Source organism: Cydia amplana, chromosome 1 (genome assembly GCF_948474715.1).
Source record: "Cydia amplana chromosome 1, ilCydAmpl1.1, whole genome shotgun sequence".
In the NCBI taxonomy this organism is placed as follows: Eukaryota; Metazoa; Arthropoda; class Insecta; order Lepidoptera; family Tortricidae; genus Cydia; species Cydia amplana.
Genome location: NC_086069.1, coordinates 30,211,025 through 30,236,197, shown reverse-complemented (window position 1 = coordinate 30,236,197; position 25,173 = coordinate 30,211,025). Strand labels below are relative to the sequence as shown.

The 25,173-nt window shown below is 39.9% G+C and overlaps 2 protein-coding genes across 3 annotated transcripts in view; one reads left to right on the top strand and one right to left on the bottom strand.

The window, feature by feature from the left end:
- The window catches only part of LOC134652350 (protein phosphatase 1 regulatory subunit 14B), a 31,055-nt gene extending 24,818 nt beyond the window's left edge, over positions 1–6,237 (bottom strand). For both annotated transcript variants that reach the window (XM_063507525.1, XM_063507531.1), the window contains exon 1: positions 6,141–6,237. In XM_063507525.1, coding sequence (XP_063363595.1) covers positions 6,141–6,170 — 30 coding nt within the window. In that variant the 5' untranslated portion in view covers positions 6,171–6,237. The remainder of the gene's footprint in view (positions 1–6,140) is intronic.
- A 25-nt stretch (positions 6,238–6,262) lies between these two features.
- LOC134662663 (ras-associated and pleckstrin homology domains-containing protein 1) lies at positions 6,263–24,855 on the top strand. The gene is made up of 11 exons (XM_063518938.1): positions 6,263–6,605; positions 8,622–8,781; positions 14,304–14,417; positions 21,348–21,523; positions 22,405–22,498; positions 22,824–22,955; positions 23,353–23,447; positions 23,768–24,002; positions 24,100–24,110; positions 24,258–24,402; positions 24,669–24,855. The coding sequence occupies exons 1-11, from the start codon at positions 6,369–6,371 to the stop codon at positions 24,797–24,799; spliced, it is 1,530 nt and encodes a 509-aa protein (XP_063375008.1). The 5' UTR covers positions 6,263–6,368; the 3' UTR covers positions 24,800–24,855.
- Positions 24,856–25,173: the final 318 nt, after the last annotated feature.

Here is a 25,173-nt window from a genome sequence, read left to right as displayed (position 1 = left end):
TTCAAACTATAGGTGAGGGTGGGGAGGGTCGATCCCTAGGGGACACTTGGTAAACTTCATTTTTAATCAAACCAAACGAGATACATTTTTTTGCACTGTTAACACTCATTCATTCGTTCCTAACTTCACGTTCTGTCATGGCACTGTATCGGAAAAGTCAGTGGTTCAAAAATGGCGGATGGTGAAAGATTTTCTGCGTACTATATTCAATTTTCGGTAAGCTTTAACTGGATTTATTTTATAATATGAGATGGAAATGATGTTAGTGAGTGTGCTTATTTTATTTGTTATTTATTGAAGTGATGATTAACTTGGATTACATTGATATACGCGAACACACGTTTCGAGTACGGCACGTTTTATAATCTTACTATGTATGGGGAGACTTTGTCTTTTTCTTCAGGGGAGATATGTTTCCGGGATCATGTCACCCCCAAAGCGATCAAGTATACATTGTAATAAATTTACTTACAAAATGATTCATAGAGCTATCATAAATATTTTCTTTTCTTTAGTAAATCATGCCGCAAAATTACGACCAGAGAAACACTGATTTAAACTTTCAAGGTTTTTGACTCATTATTGTTTATTAAAACGGTATTTAATGGCGTATAATTCAGTTTTTAATTATACAACCGACTCCGAACTCCGAAAACGGAATTATCCCCGTGGCCTTTGAAAAGACAACTAAAGTTGACATCAACATTTTACGAACTACCCGCACTTGGTCTTGTTTATCAAGTTAAACGTTTTGCACACAGGGGATGTTACTCGGTCGACAAACAACACTTATAACGATATTTGGTTTTCAACCGGCGATATTTGTTTTTATGGATGAAATGCTATTTCAATGGCTTTCCGACCTTATGTACTATAGAACCGACGGTCCATAGAAAGGATTTTAGGATTATGCAGCTCAAACACCGTCCTCGAAACGTGAGCAGTAAATTTCTAAACTTATTTAATATAGTAAACAATAACGACCAGAGATGGGTAAGAAATTTAAAATTGCTGTAGGTATCTGACGCTAAAAATACCTTCATAATAACTTTAAAAAATTTAGCTTGTTACAAGAAATTTTATGTGAATAACTTAGATTTTTGTTTTATTTTAACTTTTTTTTGGTTCAAAAATTGATTCCCTATTTTATGTTGTTTTATGGATAATACGATTACATTGTTTTTTAAAAGTATAAGATTATGGATTCATTTGTGTTTGATATCTTCATATATTAATTTTCTGTAGATAAAGTGAATAAATTAATGTAGATACTACCCTCGAAATATGACATTGCCGCTTAAAATCTTTTTACCAAGTGTCCCCAAATCTGGAAGACTTGATCCCTTCGGCTTAGACATCTGATTACCGGAAATACAACTTCAAAGCATGGAAGATGCAATATATATATGTTTGCTGTGTATTTTACAAATTATAGATGCATTGCTAATAGCGATCCGAGTTATATAATCAATGCGAATCTGGTACGGGGAGACATGGTAAAAATCTGTTTACCATGTGTCCCAAGAACCAGGGTCACTTGATCCCCCTAGGATCAAGGCTCCCGACCAGGGGTAAACAAGTCTCCCTTACATAGGGGACACATGGTAAAAGTCAACAGTATGGGTTTTCATTAAATAATGGTCTAATTTATTGCACAAATCTGTTCTAATTCAAACTATTAATGAAGAGATAAATTCTGAATCGTATGGTCTATAAAGTTTTTCAATACTACAAATAGTTAAGAAAATGTATGCTAAAAACAAAAGGGGTGATCAACCCTCCCCAGTTTCCCCTATCGTGTTACATATCAAATGAAAGAGCTCATTGTAAGGATTTCAAATATAATTTTAGGATTAATAGTTTAGCAGTTATTCAAGAAAATAGGCAAAAAATTACCATTCCACCACATCCCCCCCCCCCCCTTATCTCCAAAACTACTGGGTCTAAACTTTTGAAAAAATACACATAATAGTTCTTTACCTATAGATGACAGGAAAACCTATTAGAAATGTGCAGTCAAGCGTGAGTCGGACTTAATGTACGGAACCCTTGGAACGCGAATCCGACTCGCACTTGGCCGGATTTTTTCACAAAAATATTTTTTGGCATGTCTTTAATTGAAGTAGGTAATATGAAATTACGGGGTGAAAAGGTATATCCATACTAAGCTTATGCACCGAAGTCCCGTGAAATGGCACTACCAATTCCGATCACTGTTTATTAATATAGCTAGTCAACCAAATCTTGTCAGTAAAAAAAAGGCGCGAAATTGAAATTTTCTGAGACGATATCCCTTCGCGCCTACATTTTTCAAATTTGCCGCCTTTTTAGCAAGCTTTAGCTTTTATTAGGTCGACCTGTATGGGCTGTATGTAACTAACTATGTAATGGAATCTAAGGTAACTAATTTAACCATCTTCCAAGGATCGTAGCGTCATGAAAATTGGCAGCTGTATGTAGTTCTGATGACAATACAATAATATGGTACTGTCGAACTGATCTGATGGTGGAGACAGGAGGTGGTCATAGGAACTCTGTGATGAAACAACGCAACCTAATTGTGTTAGGGGTTTTTAGAATTGTCTCGATGAGTATTAGTTGTCTGTCGTAAGAAAAGTACAGTCAGCGATAAAAGCTTGTACCAAAAATTAAATTTTTGCCAAAAACTTATTCTACTGACAAGATCTGCTTGACCATCTATATTTCCGTTTTCCTCACTTCAGAGTGGCACTCTGCACTGGCAGTGGCAGCACTGGCAGCGACCACGCGCACACGAAAGTACAGTCCGCTGAAAAAACCTGACACCCCTCACAAATAAAAGTACAAAATAAGTAAAACCCATAACACACTACCGCACCGCAGCAACGTCAGGGTGCGGTAGTGTATTGTGGCTTTAATACCACTAATAGGTAAATCCATTATTTAAGCCTAAGGTAATAATAATTTCTGTAGGACTTGTAGGAGGGTTCAATTTATCTGCAGCTGACTGTAGGTACCTTTGGTAGGTAAACTTCGGTAAGGTTTAAGACCATGGTAAAAGACCCCCGACCCCCGTGACCCCCGCGCGGTTACTTACAGACATAAAGAATCAATTTATTAAGTACTTATATTGTTATAGAAATCAAAACGCAGACAACATACCTAAGTAGAGGAAAGAGCCATACCTACTATAGTTGGTCAAACCAATTTGTCAGTAAATAATAACAAAAAAAGTATACTCATTCTTTTCTTTTGGGTGCTAGTACAAGTGTAAGACAAAGGTGGTATGATTCTCTCTGTCTATGTTTGAAATGAGACAGTCCTTTGCTTTGACAAACTATATATACTGGATCAACCAAATCTTGTCTACTGAAAAAGGTGCGAAATTAATTTTTCACCTCAGCAGCTCGAACAAGGGTACTTTGCTACTTAAAAACAGTGAGCAAAATGCGATTTTGCTCACTGTTTTTAAGTAGCAAAGTACCAAGGGTTCGAGCTGCTGAGGTGAAAATTTAATTGTTGGTATATCTTAAGAAAACATGAGTGAATAGAGGTAAGTGATGAAGAAGGAATACATTTTTCGGGTTCTCTAATATGTTCTCACTGCTGAGGTGAAAAATGTTGTGTACTACACGAGATCAAAGTTATTTACATCTCGTGCGCTTTTGAGTCCCTTACTACGCTCAAGATTCTAAATTAGATTCACTCGCTACGCTCGTGAATCTATTATAGAATCTTTCGCTTGCACGGGACGGACGGACGGGATGGACACCAAATGTCCATGACTTGATGACTGGAGAAAAAAAACATAGTTTTAATTTGTTAATTATGTGGAAACTAATTGCAGTATCTTTGATACAACACGCCTGAAACATGAAAAAAGGATAGGATATTCATCTTTTAACAAGCTAAGCGGTAGAACTTTTACATGTATCAGGGAAATATCGCAAATACTCCAAATTTCCTCTTAAATGTCCCATGACTGGTGCCGTTACTATATAATGGCGTATTTTGCAAACGTTAGCTTTTTTGTTTGCATCGGGAGGTCCCTGGTTCCATCCCCAGTAATTGTATACTGCTACCTACATAACTATTTGTATTTTTTTTATACGTTTTTTATTTTATTATTTTATTTTATTTTTTTATTTTGTAAAAAATTAAAAATTTCGTATTTTTTATAGTTATCGGAACTATTTTGTTTACATTTCATCGTTGTTCGATGTACATTGCTGCTTTTGGTTCGTTTCCTGGGGATACCATACTTTAGTTTGCTTTACATTGCTACTGACATATCCTGCTTGACAGACTATACAAGACGACATAGTCAGAAAGTCGGCGCGTGGACGCCGACGCCGACGTCGCCGCGGGTGGCTGAGGCGGCCGGACCACGACGGTCGCTGTCCTCGAGCCGCCGGGACGCCGCCGGTCGACGGCCGGGAGCCCCAGACGGTCGCTGAACCCGCCCGGATATCGCACCGTCTGCGTCTGGACCGGGACCCCTCTAACATGACGGTGCCGGTGAATATACACCTGCCAGCCTATTATGGATAGCTTTATCCATCTTTATCCACGTGATAAAATAACTGTCACTGTTTAACACCGTGGGAAAGAAAGTGACGGACACCGTTTTATCACGCTGTCACGTAGACAAGAACGACCATCATATCCGTACAGTAGTCTGTCTACAATTTGACTTTCAATTACTATTTACTTACACATATGTAAATTCGTGACCCAAAGACGGACATCTTACGTAAACGAATGAATTTTAAACATGGAGACCACTTTTGGGGGGTAAATGAGAAAAAATATAATATTTTTTAAACTATATCGTGTTACATATCAAATGAAAGAGCTCATTTTGAGAATCTCAAATATATATTTTTTGGAATTTTAAAATATATAGTTAGGTACCTATTTAAGAAATAGCCAAAAAATGATCATTCCCCCTCCCCCCCTTTATCTCCGAAGTTACTGCGTCTGGGTCTGGGTTTGGCTCTTGAAAAAAATATACAAAATAATTCTTTACCTATATGGACAGACAGGAAACCCTATTAGAAATATGCAGTCAAGCGTGAGTCGGACTAATTACTTAGTTTTTGATCCGACCCCTATTACGGGTTTTTTAAAGGCAATTCACTCGCGTTTCACATATAAAAAATACATTGTTAAAAATTGGGTAACGTACGGAAGCCTTGAAATCGAATCCGATTCGCACTTGGCCGGTTTTTTAAAATATTAATTGACACTAAATAATCTTGACCTATAGATGAAATTTTTTACGCTTTTGGGAATACGCAGTGTGACGAACAAAAACAAAGCCTCTCCTCAATTAGTCAATTCGATTATTGCGATTGTAAAAAATGATAATAAAATACCTTACCTATACTGTTTACCTAAGTTTTAGGACGCCAATCTAAGCTTGAAACAGAATCCTATTGGAACAAGTAGTTAATGCGAAATTAAATCTTATGGTAATTGTGACAGCACGCCGCGTCGTAGCTTCTCTTATTCAACTCGAACCGAATTGCTGGTCGTCAATCACCTTTACTGTTATTGTGACAGCGACCCCATTAGGGCCTCGAAGCTTTCTCGAGGCCTAACCACTATTTACGTGAACTTTTATGCCTACTCGTCCCAGCCATAAGTCATCATTCTTTGCACATAATAATAGGCGTGAGTAAAGTAATTAAGTATATTCGTAAACAGTATACTTACTACATATGTAAAAACACAAAATTATCGTTTATTACTAAAAGATACTTGAAGTTAAACCGTCATTGTAATGGATAGTAGGTAACTTATGACATGATATGGTATGAGGTGTAGGTAGGTACCATAATCGACTAATATACTTAAATTAAACAAAACAAAACGAAATTTTTAAACAAAAGGCCATATTATGTACGTTAAACACTTACAAAATATATTTACTTACGCCATAAGAGAGGATATGACGGGCAGATCAGCATTTATAGGGCCTAAGCTGACTTTTTACAGCCTTCAGATCGAGGAGTTGGGTTGGGCCGGGCCGGTGGCTCCCGAGAACTTAATACCAGACTATTAGCTAACTTGATGGACTTAGAACGCGTCGTTGGCAGGACGGCCGTGTCGGAGAACCATCGGTGGTGGCGGGAACTCGAGACTCGGAGGGTACTCACGTTGCTCCTGAACTTGAAAAACAGCGACATGGGCGCTGGGCGCGGGCGGGGCCGTCGGGTCGGGCCGGCGTCGCGCCGACACTGCCGCCGCCGAACCCGCCGCGCACGCGCGGTATCGACCCGCGCATTCAGTTGCCACTGTTCCGGGAAACGCTCCGCAGCTAGGTTAAGCCAATCCGAAAAACATCGCTAGATGATAGTTCCGTTAAAAGTTCCTACGCGTTAGAAATGTGGCCGTTGTCGGCGTTGGCGTTGTCGGCGCTGCTGGCGGTGTCGGCGCGCGAGCTGGACCCGGCGGCGTGCGCGGCGCGCTTCGATGTGCAGCGCGACAAGATCATCCGCACGGAGGAGTCGCGCGAGATGGGCGCGCGCTACCTGGCCGAGCTGGACGTGGGCGCGCGCCAGGAGTGCCTGCGGCTCTGCTGCGAGACCGACGCCTGCGACGTCTTCGTCTACGAGGAGAAGGTATTACCTACCTACTTCCGTCAACACGCAATAACAAAACACTATACTTACCTATTATGTGGATTTCAATTTCATATCATCTCTTTGAATAGAATAGAATACTATTGTTTTGGTTCGACTGGCCAAACTCGACAAGTTATTGACAATGAGGAGGAAGTAGATATCTACCACAGGCACATGAAAATACTGGATATAATTCGCGAACGTTCTACAAAATTTATTGGCGTTTGACAAATTGTAATGGGGGTCAAACTCTAATGCTAACAAAAGCCAGAGTGAGAGTGGATTGCTTATGTGAAATGTAATACATAATATAATGCCAAAGGACATTCCTTTTAAACCTGGAAAAGTAATAGATTTTAGGATTTGCTGCGTATATTTTAAATCTTCATATAATCCTTGCGTGAAGAACCCGTTACGTATTTATTCGAAATCCATTTTATACTTATTTTATTTAGGTACTTAGGTTCTTCATATTGCTATAGTACCTATCAGACGACAAAGAGTCATTTAGGGACGTTTTGCGTAGCTGCATGTGCAGCCGTTTTATTATGTTAAGTTGGCGATGGAAGACTTGGAAGCTCGCATCGACCGCTGACGTGGAATGCGGGTTACTCATGCTTCAATTGATTGATATCAAATTGAAATCAATAGATGTCTTTATCTGGTTGGAGAGCCTAATATCTGGCATAGAGATACAAAATCGGCTCCACTTCATTATGAAGAGATCTCGATAACAATTTTAATGGCACTTCATGAATGTCAACTATGTGGACAAAGGATTTAAATACCTAGGTGCACACTGCATAATGTTATTCAAATAAATAAATGCATATATGATACGTGGTATTTGTAGTTCATACTGAACAACTTTTATTATGGCGCCAATCCCGATATTGGCAAAAAAACTGCCGTGGTAAGTACAGTCAGCAGCATAATAGGTAGTTGCTAAGCGGGCGAGGTATTCAAAATAATCTAGACAAGACTTTATTATTGTTAAGGGAATTAAGAGCGTGTCAAGGTAATTTTGAACACCTCGCCCGCTTAGCAACTTCTGCTGCTGACTGTACCTATAGGTACCTACCTAGAATATCAATCATGTAAGCCGACTTGAAACTTTCCCAAAGAACAACAGCTATTTTAAAGCTTATTAAAATAGTATTTTTATTATTATTATTATATGTGTTATTAACCTTACAATTTAAGCGGTAGATTTTTTATTTGTTTTAACAAGTAGGTATAATTACTTCTACATTTGTTAAACTGGTATTTGTTCCATTTATTTGAAATTAATTCGATGAGCAACTAAATTCATATCGAAGCAAGCTCTGTTTCCTACCAGCATTATTGCGCACTCTCTGGCCATTGGCTGCAACCATTCCTTTTTAGGGTTCCGTAGCCAAATGGCAAAAAACGGAACCCTTATAGATTCGTCATGTCTGTCTGTCTGTCTGTCTGTCCGTCTGTCTGTCCGTCTGTCTGTCCGTCCGTATGTCACAGCCACTTTTCTCCGAAACTATAAGAACTATACTGTTGAAACTTGGTAAGTAGATGTATTCTGTGAACCGCATTAAGATTTTCACACAAAAATGGAAAAAAAAACTATAAATTTTTGGGGTTCCCCATACTTCGAACTGAAACTCAAAAATTTTTTTTTCATCAAACCCATACGTGTGGGGTATCTATGGATAGGTCTTCAAAAATGATATTGAGGTTTCTAATATCATTTTTTTCTAAACTGAATAGTTTGCGCGAGAGACACTTCCAAAGTGGTAAAATGTGTGTCCCCCCCCTGTAACTTCTAAAATAAGAGAATGATAAAACTAAAAAAAATATATGATGTACATTACCATGTAAACTTCCACCGAAAATTGGTTTGAACGAGATCTAGTAAGTAGTTTTTTTTATACGTCATAAATCGCCTAAATACGGAACCCTTCATGGGCGAGTCCGACTCGCACTTGGCCGCTTTTATCTAAGTTCTGATGAATGTGTGTATTGTACATCTGTGTGCAGAGCCCGGGCAGCTGCTACCTGTTCGCGTGCGGGCCGCCCGAGGACTTCCGCTGCAAGTTCACCGCACACGGCAACTTCAGCAGCGGCGTGCTGGCCTTAGCCCGCCGCCGCGCGGAGCAGCAGGACCGGGCGCTGTTAGAGCAGCACGAGCGGGCGCTGGCTAGTCTCAGGTACAAGTTCACCGCACACGGCAACTTTAGCAGCACCGCGTGCTGGCCGTAGCCCGCCGCCGCGCGGAGCAGCAGTACCGGGCGCTGTTAGAGCAGCACGAGCGGGCGCTGGCTAGTCTCAGGTACAAGTTCATCGCACACGGCAACTTTAGCAGCGCCGCGTGCTGGCCGTAGCCTGCCGCCGCGCCGAACAGCAGGTCCGGGCGCTATTAGAGCAGCACGAGCGGGCGCTAGCTAGTTTCAGGTACAAGTTCACCGCACACGGCAACTTTAGCAGCGCCGCGTGCTGGCCGTAGCCCGCCGCTGCGCCGAGCAGGAGGACCGGGCGCTGTTAGAGCAGCACGAGCGCGCCCTGGCTAGTCTCAGGTACATACAAGTTCAGCCAGCACGAACGAGATCTGATGGCCTAGCCAAGATGAATCGTTGATAGAAAACTTCAATCGAAAAAATAATGGACCTAGATAATGGAAATAGTCACGTGACTTTTCGAAGAATCGTCGTTATAAATAGGTCCTCTATTTAAGTCTAATATCTGGGTGACCGAGCTTCGCTCGGAAAACATATAATAACTCGGAAATGCGCGTTTTCCTAGAGATAAGACCTAGCTAGATCGATTTTTCGCCCCCGAAAACCCCCATATAGCAAATTTCTTCGAAATCATTAGAGCCGTTTCCGAGATCCCCGAAATATATATAAATAAACAAGAATTGCTCGTGTTTATTATATATAATAAAAGATATCAAATTATTAAGTGATCTGATTTATTGCCCTTTATCAGTGGCCACAGACATAAGAATACGAACGGAGGGACTCGTTCGAAAACACATTAACATTCTAAATAATCACGTTCGGAAACATCTCCCTTTCTTAAAACAAGATACAACATAGTCTCTTAGATGACGTGGTTGTGTCCTAGCCCGCCCACTGCGGCGCACGGCCTCTTCAGGTTCCATCTCTGGTGGTTGCTCTCTGATTGGTGGCTGAACCATAAGAGGGTTAGTATTCTGGTTCTGTTCCGTTAATTCAAAGCCAGAAAACTCTGGTTCTCTATCTTGCACATCGAGTGGTTGGTGATCTGGGACCTGTGTCTGACTAGGGTGACCACCATCTACAGTGTCCCCACTGTAAGGCTTTATGTGAATCCTACTTCTTCTGTATGCTTTATCTTTTACCTGTACTATGTACGATCTTTTATCTAGTTTCTTGGTGATAGTACCAAAACTCCACCTCTTATCAATTTCCGGATGAAGTTGAGTAACCACATTCTGCCCTACCTGCAATTCTGGCAGCTCCGCACCTCTTTTATCACATTCCCGTTTTATCTTCTCTTTTCTTTCTTTTATTTTAACTGGAATATCAGGAATTATTTTTGGCTTTAAATGTCTTAACAGGCAAGGAAGTCCAGAACGTGTTCTTCTTGAAAATAATTTCTGAGAGGGACTGGTACCATCCATTTCTATAGGAACATTACGCTGATGAAGTAAACTGTACCATAAATCTTGCTTGGTTTCTAGGCTGTTAAGTACTAACTTCTTTGCAATTTTTACAGTAGCTTCAGCTTTTCCATTAGACTCTGCATGATGTGGTGATGATGTTACATGCTCGAAATTCCATTTATCTGCAAACTCCTTAAATGACTCATTGGCAAAATTGGTTGCATTGTCTGTGCATACTCTCTGAGGAACACCATGTCGAGCAAAGTTTTTCTTACAGATGGATATAATTTCGTTAGCTGTTAAATTCGAAATTTTGTCTAATTCGAAGAAATCTGAGTAATGATCTATAGTGACCAAAAACTTTCGATCTCCCACAGTAAACACATCCATGGATACATATTGGAAAGGGTAAGCCGGTATGTCATGACATATTAGAGGCAGTTTTTGTTGTGACGGAGCATGTGCCATACAAAATGTACATTTCTCAACATGTTTTTTTATTTCATCAGACATTCCAGGCCAGAAAATGTTTCCCTTTGCTAAACGAAGGGTACTAGCAACTCCATTGTGACTGACATGAACTCTTTGCATCATCTCTGCTCTTAGCGCTTCTGGAATCAAAACCTGGTTATTTCTGAAGATAAGCCCATCAGATGTAGACAGTTCATGTTTAAATTTGTAAAAGATCTTGACCTCTGCTGGCATGTCTGATATGTATCGGGGGAATCCATTAATAATATATTCACTTAACTGTAGACAAAGCGTGTCTTTTATGGACTCTTCTTTGATTTTTTCTAGGAGTTTATCTGTGATTTTTAAATATTTTACACTTGAAATTTTGCTTATCAGTTTAAAAACTTTTTTTTCTTTGATTTTATTTTCCAGATTATAAGTGTCACATACCTCTGTAACTGGAGCTCTGGATAGGGCATCTGCTACCACGTTTTCCTTTCCTTGAATGAATTGTAACTGTACATTATATTTTTGTAGTGTAAGTAGCATCATTTGAAGTCTCTTTGGAGCTTCAATCAGAGGTTTATTTGCAATATTAATTAATGGTCTGTGATCTGTCTTGACAATAATTTTACTATTGCCAGCTACATATTGATTAAATCGGATGCAGGCAAACACCACTGCTAACATTTCTTTTTCTATTTGAGCATATTTCTTTTCTGTCTTTGTCAAACATCTAGATGCAAAAGCTATTACCCGATTGTTCTGATACATAGCAGCACCTAAGCCATATTCACTAGCATCACATTCTAAAACCACTTCTTTATTTACATCAAAATATTGTAATGTAGGTAAATCACAAACTTTCTTTTTTATCATATTAAACTCTTTATCTTCGGCTTCAGACCAAGCAAAATCCACATCTTTTCTCGTTAGCCTCCTAAGATGCGTAGCTTGAATACTGAGATTATTTATGAATCTGCTAAGGTATCCAACCATTCCCAGAAAACGTAAAACATCCTTACTAGATGTTGGAGTAGGCATGTTGTTAATAGCCTCTACCTTAGATTTGTCTACCTTTAGACCTTCATTGGTTAACATATGTCCATAAAATTTCACTGATGTTCTTAGCAGATTGACTTTTTCTTTATTCAACTTACAATTTATTTCTCTTAACCTTATTAGTAATTTCTCAAATTTAATATTATGATCTAAAATGGCTTCTTCAACTGTCTCTCCAACTCCATAAATCAAAATATCATCGGCTATAATCTCAATGCCTTTTAGATCCTTTAGGAGACTGGTGAGTTGTTGCTGGAAGATCTCAGGTGATGAACAGAGCCCGAACGGGAGACGGAGCCACCTGTAACGACCAAACGGAGTCCAAAATGTAGTCAGTCTACTACTATTATCAGTAAGACGGCACTGCCAGAACCCTTTTTTAGCATCTACAGTGCTGAAAACCTTTGCTTTACTGAGCTCAGGTAACATCTCATCTAGAGTAGTGAATTGGAAGTTTGGCCTCTTTAACGCTTTGTTTAACGGAATAGGGTCTAAACATAATCTGAATTTTGAATCACGACTAACAATCAATATGTTATTTACCCAATCTGTGTGCTGCGTCTCCTTTGCTATGATACCACCAGCTTCTAGTTCTTCCAGTTCCATTCTTAATTTTTCTTTTAGTGCGACTGGGACTCGACGTGCAGGCTGAATCCGGGCAGGAACTGATTCGTCAAGCTCTAATGACACTTCACCTGGGAGGCTGCCATAACCCTCAAAAACATCTTCATACTGCTTCATTATTTGCTCTGCTTTAGAACGATCCAACTCTGTTGATACTTCATCACAGTATTTAATAAAGCCTAGAGCTAAACAAGCTTTCTCTGATAAAAGCGGTTCATGTTTAACATTAACAATGTGAAAGTTTAATTTATAATCCTCATTCTTTCTGGTGACTATGAAGGATGCACTTCCATAGTTAATGATGGGAGAGGCGTTAAAAGCCTTCAGTTTTTTTGCTGATGGAGTCAATGCCAATAAATCTTTTTGACCCGTTAACTTTTTATAATATTCTGCTCCCATCACACTAACTGCAGCTCCTGTGTCCAAAGTACAGTATATTTTCTGTTTTTTCTCACCAATATGGAACAACAGTGGTGCCTCTGCATGACCTGACTCTTCATTGTGCCTCACCTCCGCTATGATTACACTGTCATCAGAGTCTTCTTGTAATTCTTTTACTGTTCCACGCTTCTTACAAACCTTTTTAAAATGGTTTCGGCCTCCACATTCTTCACAACGTTGTCCCCAGGCTGGGCATACTTTTTTATTGTACACATGAACCCCGCCACAAAATTTACACAGTTTAGGTGTATCCCTTTCAGGCTTTTGGTTCTTTTTGACAATCTTGTTGACTGGTTCAGATTTTTTTAAGTCTGCCACCTGAGCAGAAGCACCTTCAGAGGCACGACAGATGTTTATAGCTACTTCTAAAGTGAGGTCTTGCCTTTTCAATAACTCTTTAATAACTTCACCATCCTTTATTCCCACGACAATTCTGTCCCTTAACACCTCTTCTTCAAATTGCTTATAATCGCATCTTTTAGCCAATTTCTTCAGAGCCAGTAAATACTCGTCAAAGCTTTCTTCATTCTGGTTTTTTATATTGAACAAGTACCTTGAGTATATTACATTCGTTTTTTGAAATATGACCTTCTCCATTTTTGCTAATATTTCATTTTGACTCTTCTTCTCTTTCTCTGATAAGCCAAAATCCATATACTTCTTCATGGCCTTGCTTCCGATTGCGCTGAGGAGGAGGCCTGCCTTTGTTTCCTCTTTCTCTGCACTCCAGCTGTTCATGCCGGTAGCAAGGCCATAATCTTCCCAGCGGCTTTTGAAAAATATTAGATTTTCATAAGGATCGCCATCCTCTACTTCTAAAGGTTGCGGCCAGGGCACGGACACGCGGTTTTTAACCTCCGCCGATGTGACATTTTTGACTTGATCTTGCAGCATGAGCATTTGTTGTTGCATCACGGCCACCAGTTGTGACTGCTGCTCTAGAAGTTTTTTGTATTCTTCTACTTCCATTCTGACACCATGTTTATTATATATAATAAAAGATATCAAATTATTAAGTGATCTGATTTATTGCCCTTTATCAGTGGCCACAGACATAAGAATACGAACGGAGGGACTCGTTCGAAAACACATTAACATTCTAAATAATCACGTTCGGAAACAGCTCGTTTAAAGGTATTAGATATGCGCTACTTGAACTGGTAACTCCAAGTTTAACCGGTTAGCCCCGGTTTAGTGATTGGTGCAAGTGACCCTAAGTCGAATCTGATTAGTGATTACCCTATATTGTAATAATTTATTACTATAAGAGACTATGTTTCTAAATAAACAAAATAAATAATTTTTGCTGAATTTGCAGATTTTTTTTCTAATCGTTTGGCGTTTGTCGATGTACGATTGTCAATCTTACTACAGTAACTATGTACCTAGTATTCATTTTTATCCAATAGGTAATAGTTACTTAAAAAAAAATTGTAGTAAGTAACTGTAGTCATCAGTTATACGTACTAAGGAATCTTTCAATAACCAGCAATGACATGTTGTTCGCAGAGTAAGCACGACGGCAAGCACAACGACGTCGACGACAACGCCGCCGCCGCCGCCGCCGCCGCCCCCGCCGACGCTGCCGCCGGCGCCGCAGCTGTCGCCCCGTGAGTATGCCAACGCCGGCACCATCTTATTTAAGATCATTAATTCAATAATTAAAAATATTTTTCTCTTAGATGGCTCCTTGATGCTTTTAGTTTAGATTGGAGTGTACCTATCTATTGTGATGAACACGTCTTCTAATTTTGACAAATGTTCACCTCAAAGTAATAAGATTTGTACTGTTAAATTTATGTACAGTCGGAGTCGGAACTTAAGTATCCATGGGGCACTTACTGTACTTATGTTACCTATACTATTTATATCCTACATTTGTATAAATAGGTATAGACGGTATAGTAACCTAATCATTGTTATACTTTACTTCTGACGTCCTCATAAAGTATTCCATTAAAAGCCTTGCGGGAGTTGCGGGATTACTTGCGGGTAACTGAGAGTAGGTACTTAACTAATGTAGTCATAAAAGTCAAGATAATTAGTATCTCCTGCGGATTGAAAAGGTCACGCTGCGTGCTCAGCGAACCGACGCAGGTCGGCGGCCGCTGCTCTGAGGTCACAATTGTCACATTCGCAAAACTATCCACGGCTGTGCTGGGCTGCGGGCTCAGCACGGTTCCATTTTTATCGACTCTCACTATGGCCGTCACTTTCGCACTTACATACTTGTTAAAACGTGACAGGCTTGGTGATAAACGATAAAAATGCGACCGTGCTACTAGGGCTGATCACTATAACTGTGAGCTCCGATACCACATGGTCGTTATGACTTTAGTTAGATGTGAAATTATATATTATGTACTAAAGGAGCTTACAGTTGTTTTAAAAGGGGTTATGAATGGCATTAACTAGATGAGCTAATTGTTTACACGATGACCGGCGGCGGTTGCTCCTTTTAACTGACACGACACGTGATTAATGTCAGTACTGAGTTCACAGACTTATTTACTATAAAATACTATACGTTCCTACATACAAACCTCAGATCCGCCTTCTCCTCCGCGACGACTGCCCCCCTTCCTTCATAAAGGGGCCCAAAAATACGTTGGAAAAAATTTGGAATATGTACATATTTTTCTTACTTACCTATACACAACTTTTACATAACGTCATTTAAAATTAAATCTACAATACAATCATATACCTACTTAACTGAAACAAAATCGTTTAAAATACAGCTGGTCAACCAAATCTTGTCAGTAAAAAAAGACGCGAAATTTAAATGTTCACCTCAGCAGCTCGAACAAGGGTACTTTGCTACTTAAAAACAGTGAGCAAAATCGCATTTTGCTCACTGAGTGAGACAAAATGAGCAAAATGCGAAATTCGATTTTGCTCACTGTTTTTAAGTAGCAAAGTACCCTTGTTCGAGATGCTGAGGTGAAAATTTAATTGTTGGCATATCTTAAGAAAACATGAGTGAATAGAGGTAAGTGATGAAGGAATACATTTTTCGGGTTCTCTAATATGTTCTCACTGCTGAGGTGAAAAGTTTTGTGAACTACACGAGATCAAAGTTATTTACATCTCGTGCGCTTTTGAGTCCCTTACTACGCTCAAGATTCTAAATTAGATTCACTCGCGTTCGCTTGCACGGGACTCAAAATAAGCACTCGAAGAAATATCAAACTTTGATCTCTTGTTGTACAAATAACTATTTCTATGGGACGATATCCCTTCGCGCCTACATTTTTCAAATTTGCCGCCTTTTTCTACTGTCAATATCTGGTTGACCAAGTATAGGTACTTATTCTCTTTTTAGGCATTTTACACAAAAGCAACCTCTGTGAAGGCCCTGAAAAGTGAAATTGTTTAAGTAGAACCAGTAGAACCTTTTGAAGTGGTCCGAACAAAGGGCTACCAGTATGTAGTAATAAGACAAATGAGTCAGGGACCGCATTAGCCCAGCGTTGAGTCACGTTGACAGCCTAAAGTAAAACGCGGCCGCGTAAGCGCGTAACGGGACCCGAGAGATAATCCTACTGCGTAGGTAATTAAACAATCACATCTAGCGAGCAATCCGCGGGTGCACTATCATTATACATAGAAAGTGACCGTGAATCTAGTATAGTTTTGACACTTTGATTAGCTGCAATTGCTTAATTAATCATTGCTTCTGAGGTAATACCTTTCAACTACAGTCCAAAAGTATTACTATATGGCCTAAATCTGCCCCTTTAGCGTGAGATATATGTATATTATACTTACCTAATGTTTGGTTAACTGTTGGTCATCTTTAAAAATATCGGCTGTGGTGGCTGGATGTTTGCTACCAGATTGGTTAAGAGTGTGCTTTGAGCACTCGTCGGCACTTAGTCATGCCTCAGCTACTATATACTAGCGAACCCATTCTCTATGTGCACACACGTAATTCCTTGCTTTGATTATGAAAACGGACGCTATTACTTAATACAAATAAATTGCATAGTAAGATGAAGACTGCAATCACAGGCATAAATCATAATGCCTATCAAACCACGCACCCGAAGAAACGCACCAAAGCACAAGGTACACCCGCCTCTACTTGTACCTAAAAATAACTGCTTGTTTAAAATTATTTAAGTACAAACAATTAAAACACCTACAACTATATATGTAGTATAAAGCACAACGAAGCGCGCAAAAATACCTGATACATATACTTAGGTGTGTCGTACAGTCAGCATCAATAGTATTAGCGGAAGGAACAACGCGCCAAGAGTACATTTATTGTTGCTCCCTGAGAACCATTAGTGCCACTAAATAAATACCTACCTATCTCTTTCTGTTCTTTCGCGCGTGTGATCCGCTACTTTTGATACTGACTGTACCTATATTGTTCACTTCGTTATGTTATGCAGTGGTTGTACAAAATAGGTATTTTTGCCTATGTTTGTGTCAGAAAAGTTAATTCTCGTTCCTTCTTGTACTTTACGCTACTGTAAGTGGTTTCTAAATTGCAAATACCCTGCTAATGTGCATGTGAAATTACTTACCTAATAAATACTTATTATAATTGTTACGTACTACCTATGTTAAATCTAAGCAGGAATTAAACTACCATATAAAAACTTTTTACAAAAAAAAAAAAACCGACTTCAAAAAGGATGAAATAAAATATTATCCTTTTTGAAGTCTATGCGTTACCAACTGATATGTTTGAAGTCGGTGCCAAGCCAAATTTTCTTGCATACCAATCATACCATGATTTTGGTGCGATTCAATAAGGATGTACGTTGGATTGTCTTACACGACGACAATGAACGTACTTTCTGTAGGTACAGTTGAAGTTAAAAATATGTTTACACTTTTCGCATTATTACAAAGGAGTAAGGTGCAAAAGTGTAAACATATCTTTGACGTCGACTGTACCTAAGAACACACGATCAAACCTTCTTGGCGCAGTCCGTACCACGTTTGTCGGCACATAGTGTAAATCCAATGCATTTTTTTGCCGTCGTATTTTTTAAAGAACATTTCTTACAAATGTGTGGGATTGGGACTGAGTTATTTCCTGTCCCTTATCCAGAGGACTACATTTCAAAATATAAAACAATTCAAGGAATTTACCTTTTTGCCAAATTTCACAAAGCAGTTCAGTTGTTTAGCCATGAAAAGGCAGACAGAATTACTTGCACATTTACAATAGTTATTATTAGTACAGTTCTAATGGGATTTATAGCCCTAGAGCTGATTATTTTTGACTGGTATTGTTACTACTTGGCTTGGCACCGACTTCAAACATATCAGTTGGTAACGCATAGACTTCTTAGAGAGGATGAAATAAAATATTATCCTTTTTGAAGTCGGTTTTCTTTTTTTTGTAAAAAGTTTTTATTTTTCAATTTTTAGTTTTAACGCATTGTTAAGAGCGCGACGCATGAATGAAAAACGAGATCACGTTTAACATTAAATTCGTGTATCTATTACTTTAATAAATATGTAATCAGGAATTTTCTCGAGTCCGTCTGGGAAATTATAATTCCTGTCACTATCACTACACTAAATCCATCCTCCGCCCCGCCACTGACCCAATCCCTCAACCCCCCCCCGATCACTCAACCTCACAGCGCATCAACCCTAGGGCTTCCAAAATTACGGATATGTTAATTACGTAATTAGTTACGAAATTAAAAATAATAATTACGTAATTACGTAATTCCGTAATTGAGTGTTCTAAAATAAAACAACAGTTAAATTATTGGGGATCTTTAATTAGAACAGAATAATAGAATGGGACACACACCATGATCATTTTTTGTATTTTTTATTTTGAAAATGTGACCGCACAAATGACAACGCGTTCAACGGTTTATCCGATAAGGAGCTCCGTACTCTCCGTAGTTTGTTACAAAAATAAACGGCAGAAGAAAAGGCTCGCTCGGCTTCAACACTTGTGGGTTGTACAGATAATAAATAATGGCTTATTATTAACCGGGCAATTAAAATATTAAACAAAATATATATTAGCCTCAAATATAAGCATTATATTATTAAAAAAACTGGCACCAAAATCAAGCCACCCAAAAATTAATAGGGAACTTAAAGTGATAGGTTGGCGTCTAAAATAATAAATTGGCAACTAATATTGTAAAATTTTGTTGTCATCTAGTTGTTCACACCTAAGTAATCAACTAATCATAACTGAGCATATCGTTTCAGCTAGGTAGTATTTTATCACGAAATCAGTTAAATTTAATGAATATTGGTCACTTTACACACAAAACACCTCAAATTAATTTAAGTACCAATACGCAATGGTCAGTATACTTATAGTCGAAATTTCTAATCATCATCAGCCATTAGCCATTATACCATTAGATCTTTAAATTTTTAATTACTAATTATTAATTCAACAGTTACCATTGTGTTCCGCTAGAGGCAACAGATAGGTGCGACGACGAGCGAAGCGAGGAGGAGCGTGTTAGATTGACCGTGTAGTGACCAAACAATAGTATTTTATGCAAAAGTGATATAATAAGGGTTCTTAAAAATATAAAATAAAATATTTAAAAGAACTTCATTTTTGAATTAATAGATAGCCGTTTTCTTTTTGAAATGTGCTTCATAAATGGTCTCCAATATACTAATTCAGTTGCCAAATAAATACTAAAAATAATCAAAAGCTGTAACGGCATTAAAATACAACTTATATTGATATTATATTTTAAGGCTCCGTTCTTGTTGCCAAACTATTAATTTTAGTAGCCATTTCTATTTTTTTAAACTACCTAAATTCGATTAATTAGTTGACCGGTTAAATACGTGCCATAAATAATTGTATACAGCAGTCAAGTAGACTTCGCGTCCACCACCACTACTATCATAAGTGCACATTTCTGCCCGAATAATGGAGTCTAAATCACTGTTTTCACCACGTGTATCTTTCCGCCCTTTAGATGCTTTGCTTATTTCTTTTTGCAATTGTTGTGTCATGGTTAATTCCGAGGTCCCGTTACTATCATCACTACTTGCGTAAGGAGCTTCTATCTGATGGTGTTGCTGGGATTTTCTAGTGTTTTTCATAGTTCCGTAATTACGGAATTGTTCCTTTTAGTTACGTAATTATTAAAAGATCAATAGCTATCCGGAATTACGTTATTACGTAATTACGGAATGGAAGCCCTAATCAACCCCTGATCCAGGAACCCCTCGACCCTGAAGCAACAGCCCTTCAACCGCCAGTCCCCGACCCCTTAATCCCTAACCCTAACCCCCGATCAGTAGCCTTACCAGCTTACCACGAGTTTGACATTAATATATTCGCTAGCGTGTAACTTACTTTCTTTGCATCTCGCTCGTACTGGCATATTAGTGCGAGCGAGATGCATAAAAAGTAAGTTACGAAGACGTTAATAGCGAATATGTCAATGCCAAACTTGTGATATGGCTACTGATCAGGGGTAGTATCGAACTCATGGTAAGGCTACAGTCGCACTACATCAAATTGGTGGTTTTCCGAAGCAAATGCTCGAGTTACTTTAGGAAACACCGAAATCACTTTACACGTGCCTTTAAAAATTGAGGAGTTCCCTCAATTCCTCATGGATTCCATCATCAGACCAGAACCAAAAATAATACGGAAACACCTTGGAGGTAACTTCTTCCAAACAAAAAAATAATTACTCAAATCGGATGACAGGTGCCGGATTAATCGCTGAACATACTACATTTAAAAAAATCATCATTATCATCAAAACAATCATCATCATCAGGTCTACTTCATCAAATTGGTGGTTTTCGGGAGAAAATGCTCGAGTTGCTTAAGAAAACACCCAAATCACCATGCATGTGCCTTTAAAAATTGAGGAGTTCCCTCAATTCCTCATGGATCCCATCATCAGAACAGAACCAAATTAATATGGGACCAACTTGGAGGTAGCTCCTTTCAAACAAAAAAAGAATTACTCAAATCGGACCACGGATGTAGGACTTGTAGGAGTAATCGGTGAACGTACATAAAAAAAAAATAGCCTAACCCGAATACAGAACCTCCTCCTTCTATGAAATTGAAGTCGGTTAAAAATGTTTGCAATAAAGGTATTGCTCAACTCAGTCACGACTTAATAAAGTAATAATAAAGTAAAGTAGTAATATAGTAATAAGTAGTATAGGTAGTAATTGTACGGTAGGCTTTAATTGTGCCATCTGATGAAGATCATTATGATGATGGTTTTAAAATAAAAATAAGGTTTTTGGTAATATGATGAGTTCTTCCGAATATCTTAGTATTGTTACAAAACTTCGATTGACTGTCCAAAGCTGCAGATTTCTTATCCATCGCACTACTACTTCGCAACAGCGAATAGTGTCTGATCACGTGACGAAAGACGACACTCAATTGAACGGTCAAGTAGAAAATTTGCAACATCTAGAGAACATTATACTATGGGCAATACATTAACTTTAATTAGCTGCAAATATTATGCTTTTCTATGGATTTATTTCGACTAATGATATTTGTAGGTAGGTATTATACCCATATTTTTCCGTTGCAGCGCGTCGTTGCAGCCGCTACCAATTCGAGTGCCACACCGGCGGCGAGTGCATCGCAGTGTACAACGCCTGCGACGGCGTCCCGCAGTGCGCCGACGGCAGCGACGAGGCCCCGGAGCTGGGCTGCCCCGCGCCGCCGACACGCGCGCCGACGCCGCCGCCGCCCACACCGATACAGGTACAACGCCGACGACAGCGTCGGAGCCCCGGAGCTCGTTGCCCCGCGACGCCAACCCGCGCGCCGATTACGCCCACAGAGATACAGGTACAACGCCGACGGCGAGCAGTGCGCCGACGCCGCCGCCACCCAGAAGAGATCATACCATAACAGATCACATTTATAACTACAGATGTTTACATTTCAAGTTGGTTTTACTTAAATGAAGAGTGTCGACGCTCGACCATAGCAACACACAACATAAGAGTTAATAATACAATACAAACTAAGAAGAAACCGGGAAGTTGTAATAAAGTATATAATATAAAATTTAATTTACCTAAAAATGGAAAAATTACTGTCTTGGTTGAGACTTGAACTCACGGCCTCTGGATCAATACTCCAGCGCATTGCCATCTGAGCCACCAAGACCTCATCCATAGCCAGCAAACCTTTCCACCATATGGGTCAAGGGGACCCTAGCGACATCTACCGTAAGAGCGTTACACTTCTTAAGCTGGAGTATCGATCCAGAGGCCGTGAGTTCAAATTTCACCCAAGACAGTAATTTGTCCACTTTTAAATTTATTCTAAGCTTAATAGCATCGTTCGCAGACGTTTCGGCTTGTTAAAGATTAAAATAATAATATCTGGGAGACTGAGCAAAGCTCGGAAAACATACAAACTCGAAAATGCGCGTTTTCCTAGAGATAATACCAAGCTAGATCGATTTTTCGCCCCCGAAAACCCCCATATAGCAAATTTCATCGAAATCGTTAGAGCAGTTTCCGAGATCCCCGAAATATATATACATATAAATAAATAAATAAACAAGAATTGCTCGTTTAAAGGGACCTATAAGATAAAGTTATTTTAAAACTAAAGCAAGTGTGTTGTTACAGGACATAAGCGTGGAGGTGGGCGGCGAGGGCGCGGCGGGCGAGCGCTGGCCGCATCGTCTTGCGCAGGCGCAGCCGCACCGGTACAGCACCAACGGTACGCATATTGTTTTATCTTACTGAAATCACTCGTGAAGATCATAATAATATGACTTTTTTCTATCAGGTTCCCAAAATTTGCTACTGTTTTTCTCTTTGATTTGATATGTCCCATCATTCCATGCCTTACGGCCCTTACGAGATCACTATGTCACATTCTCCATGTCATATGTTTCTTAGCCTCAAGATTGCTAAAAACGTACACTTCACTAAATTAAATCATATAACCGTTAATTTTTACCCTGAAGGGTGAATGTCGCCATTCATTATATAAACATCTATCCATCTATATTGTGTAACCGTAATGAGCATTTATTTGTCAGAGGCGGGCGGGTCGCACATCTTCAGCCACAAGGGCGGGCTGCTGCAGCAGCCGCGAGAGGAGCCGCCGGCGCCGCCGTTCTACGAGCCGCAGCCCGCCTGGCCGAGGGCGCCGTGGCCGCAGCCTCAGAATGGTAAATTATTGGAACTAATCAATCTTCCGTTTTTACGTTCACATTTAAATGTGTCGATTAGTGGGGTAAGTATTGAGTATCGGTTCAAACCTGTGTGGAATTCGAATAAATCTACCATACAAAGAAGCCGATTTGGAATCGGATTGCAAACCCACACCCTTGTGATAACACGATCATTTAGGATTAGTTTTATTCCATCAAATAATAGATACGCAATTACACGCCTAACAAGCTTAATCCTAAACCTGGGATTGCTGGATTGGGATACATGGGACTAAGTGTAGGTTCATGTGTGCGCCGTGCGCACTATAAGTGCGTTGTTTCGAATATATTTTGAAAGTAGATTGTTTTTATTAAGATTAAAGTAAGAATGAACTGTTAATTATGTCTGATGCAGTGATGGATTCCGGCTGGGGCAGCTACGCTCGGCCCGAGTGGCCGGAGCCCGATCCGAGGCGCGCGTGGCCCGTGCCTCAACCTAGGCCCGAACCGGTATGTACTTACCTTACGGGATACGATTCTGAAATGAGCTACCGAGATTTACCCGCCAGAAGTCGTTAGCGAATTCTTCCATCACATACTTACGTACGCCTTTCGGAGGCGCCTAAAAGACATCTAAATTAAAGTTAACAAATTCTTTATAAATATTGGCTGTTTTGCATAGGTGACTGATGGTTTTCCGTTCCAAGGAAAATTATTTTATAGAAGATTTCAAAAGACCTCTCAAGCAAATAAAAGAACAACAAATACAATGTGGTAACTGGTAAAAGTAATTTGCAGTACCAAATCTAAACAATTTTTTACTTGAACAGGACATTCCGGTGTACATCCCATCCAAGACAATGCCGGAGCTACCGCTGGCGTACGGCGGGCAGCACACACTACGTGACGCGCAGAAGAAAGGGCCTCCGCCACCACCACCACCGACGCCGCCCACGCCGACTCCGGCGACCGCGCCGCCGGCGCCCAAACGGGAGCTGGAGAATTTATCCAATAAGTCTGCTAAACAAGAGGCAAGTATTCCTCGAGGAAAGGGTCTTCGTCGACGCCCACGCCGACCCCAATGCCCAAACGGGAACAGCAGAATTTGTCTTAAATAAGTCTATTATGCAAGTACCTATTCTTAGTTGAGATCTTCGGACAGACCAAATAAAGGTTGGATAAGGTCAAATAAGGTTGATGCCAAAATCAAGTGCCTCCATAGATGTTGAAAGTTACATGTATTTACCCTGAAAACATTTGACTTCTTTTGAGAAGCAAATTTGCCGTTCATCAGGTTTACTGAAGCTTCTGGTTATGTAGGTCCCTTCGCCGGTGGCAGCGAGCGGACCGGGCGCCGACATCGAGGTTCCGCGCTATACGGCAGCCCACGCGCCGCACTTCCTGAGCGACGAGCGCGACGGGCTGAGCGACCACCCGCCTGCCGCCGTGCTTCTACTAGTACTTGGTAAGGAAATGCTTTATATATGTCGTTGTCGTATATCTTATGGTCGACCTTGTCACTGAAAGCCATCACTTTGCTACTTAAGACTCCTACTTGGATTGCCTTTATTATAGTTTTTTTTTGTTATTGTGACTTTGGTTATTATTATTACATTACTAATAATTTGTTACTACTACTGCTTTACTACTATTACTATGGTATGGGGCGGCGTGTGTACAAGTGTACAACCTCGCCAAGCAAATTTATTACTGACAATTGATTGTTGGCAGGTGTGCTAATGACGGCTGCCATGGCGGTGCTAGCTGGATGCCGCGCACGCGCGGCGCGGCGTCGGCTCCGGCGCGGCAAGTCGCCCTTCGCCCACGACGCCGACTACCTCGTCAACGGCATGTACCTGTAGGCGCTGCCGCCGCCCAAACGCCGCCGCCGCAAAAGTGATAACGGTCGTGGCGAACTTTTTAGGAAGTACTTTTAATGAGATCGATTCACGAAGACCAAGTTGTTTTTTGCCTTGTTAACAAAACGTGATCGAGTCGCACGTTAATAAGTTAAGCGATTTAATTTGTTATGACACTGCAAAGCGCCTCGGTCTGGTTTTAAGGTAAGACTTGCGTAAGTTAATCTAATATCTACCTACCTACTTATTATATCTAATATGATCGAAGGGCTTCCACGAAAACTTCGAAGATAACATTTTCCTAATCTTGCTATTACTTACTCAAAATCAAGTAGTTATTGCGGAAGCCTTAAAACCTCAGAGCATATAATACTTCC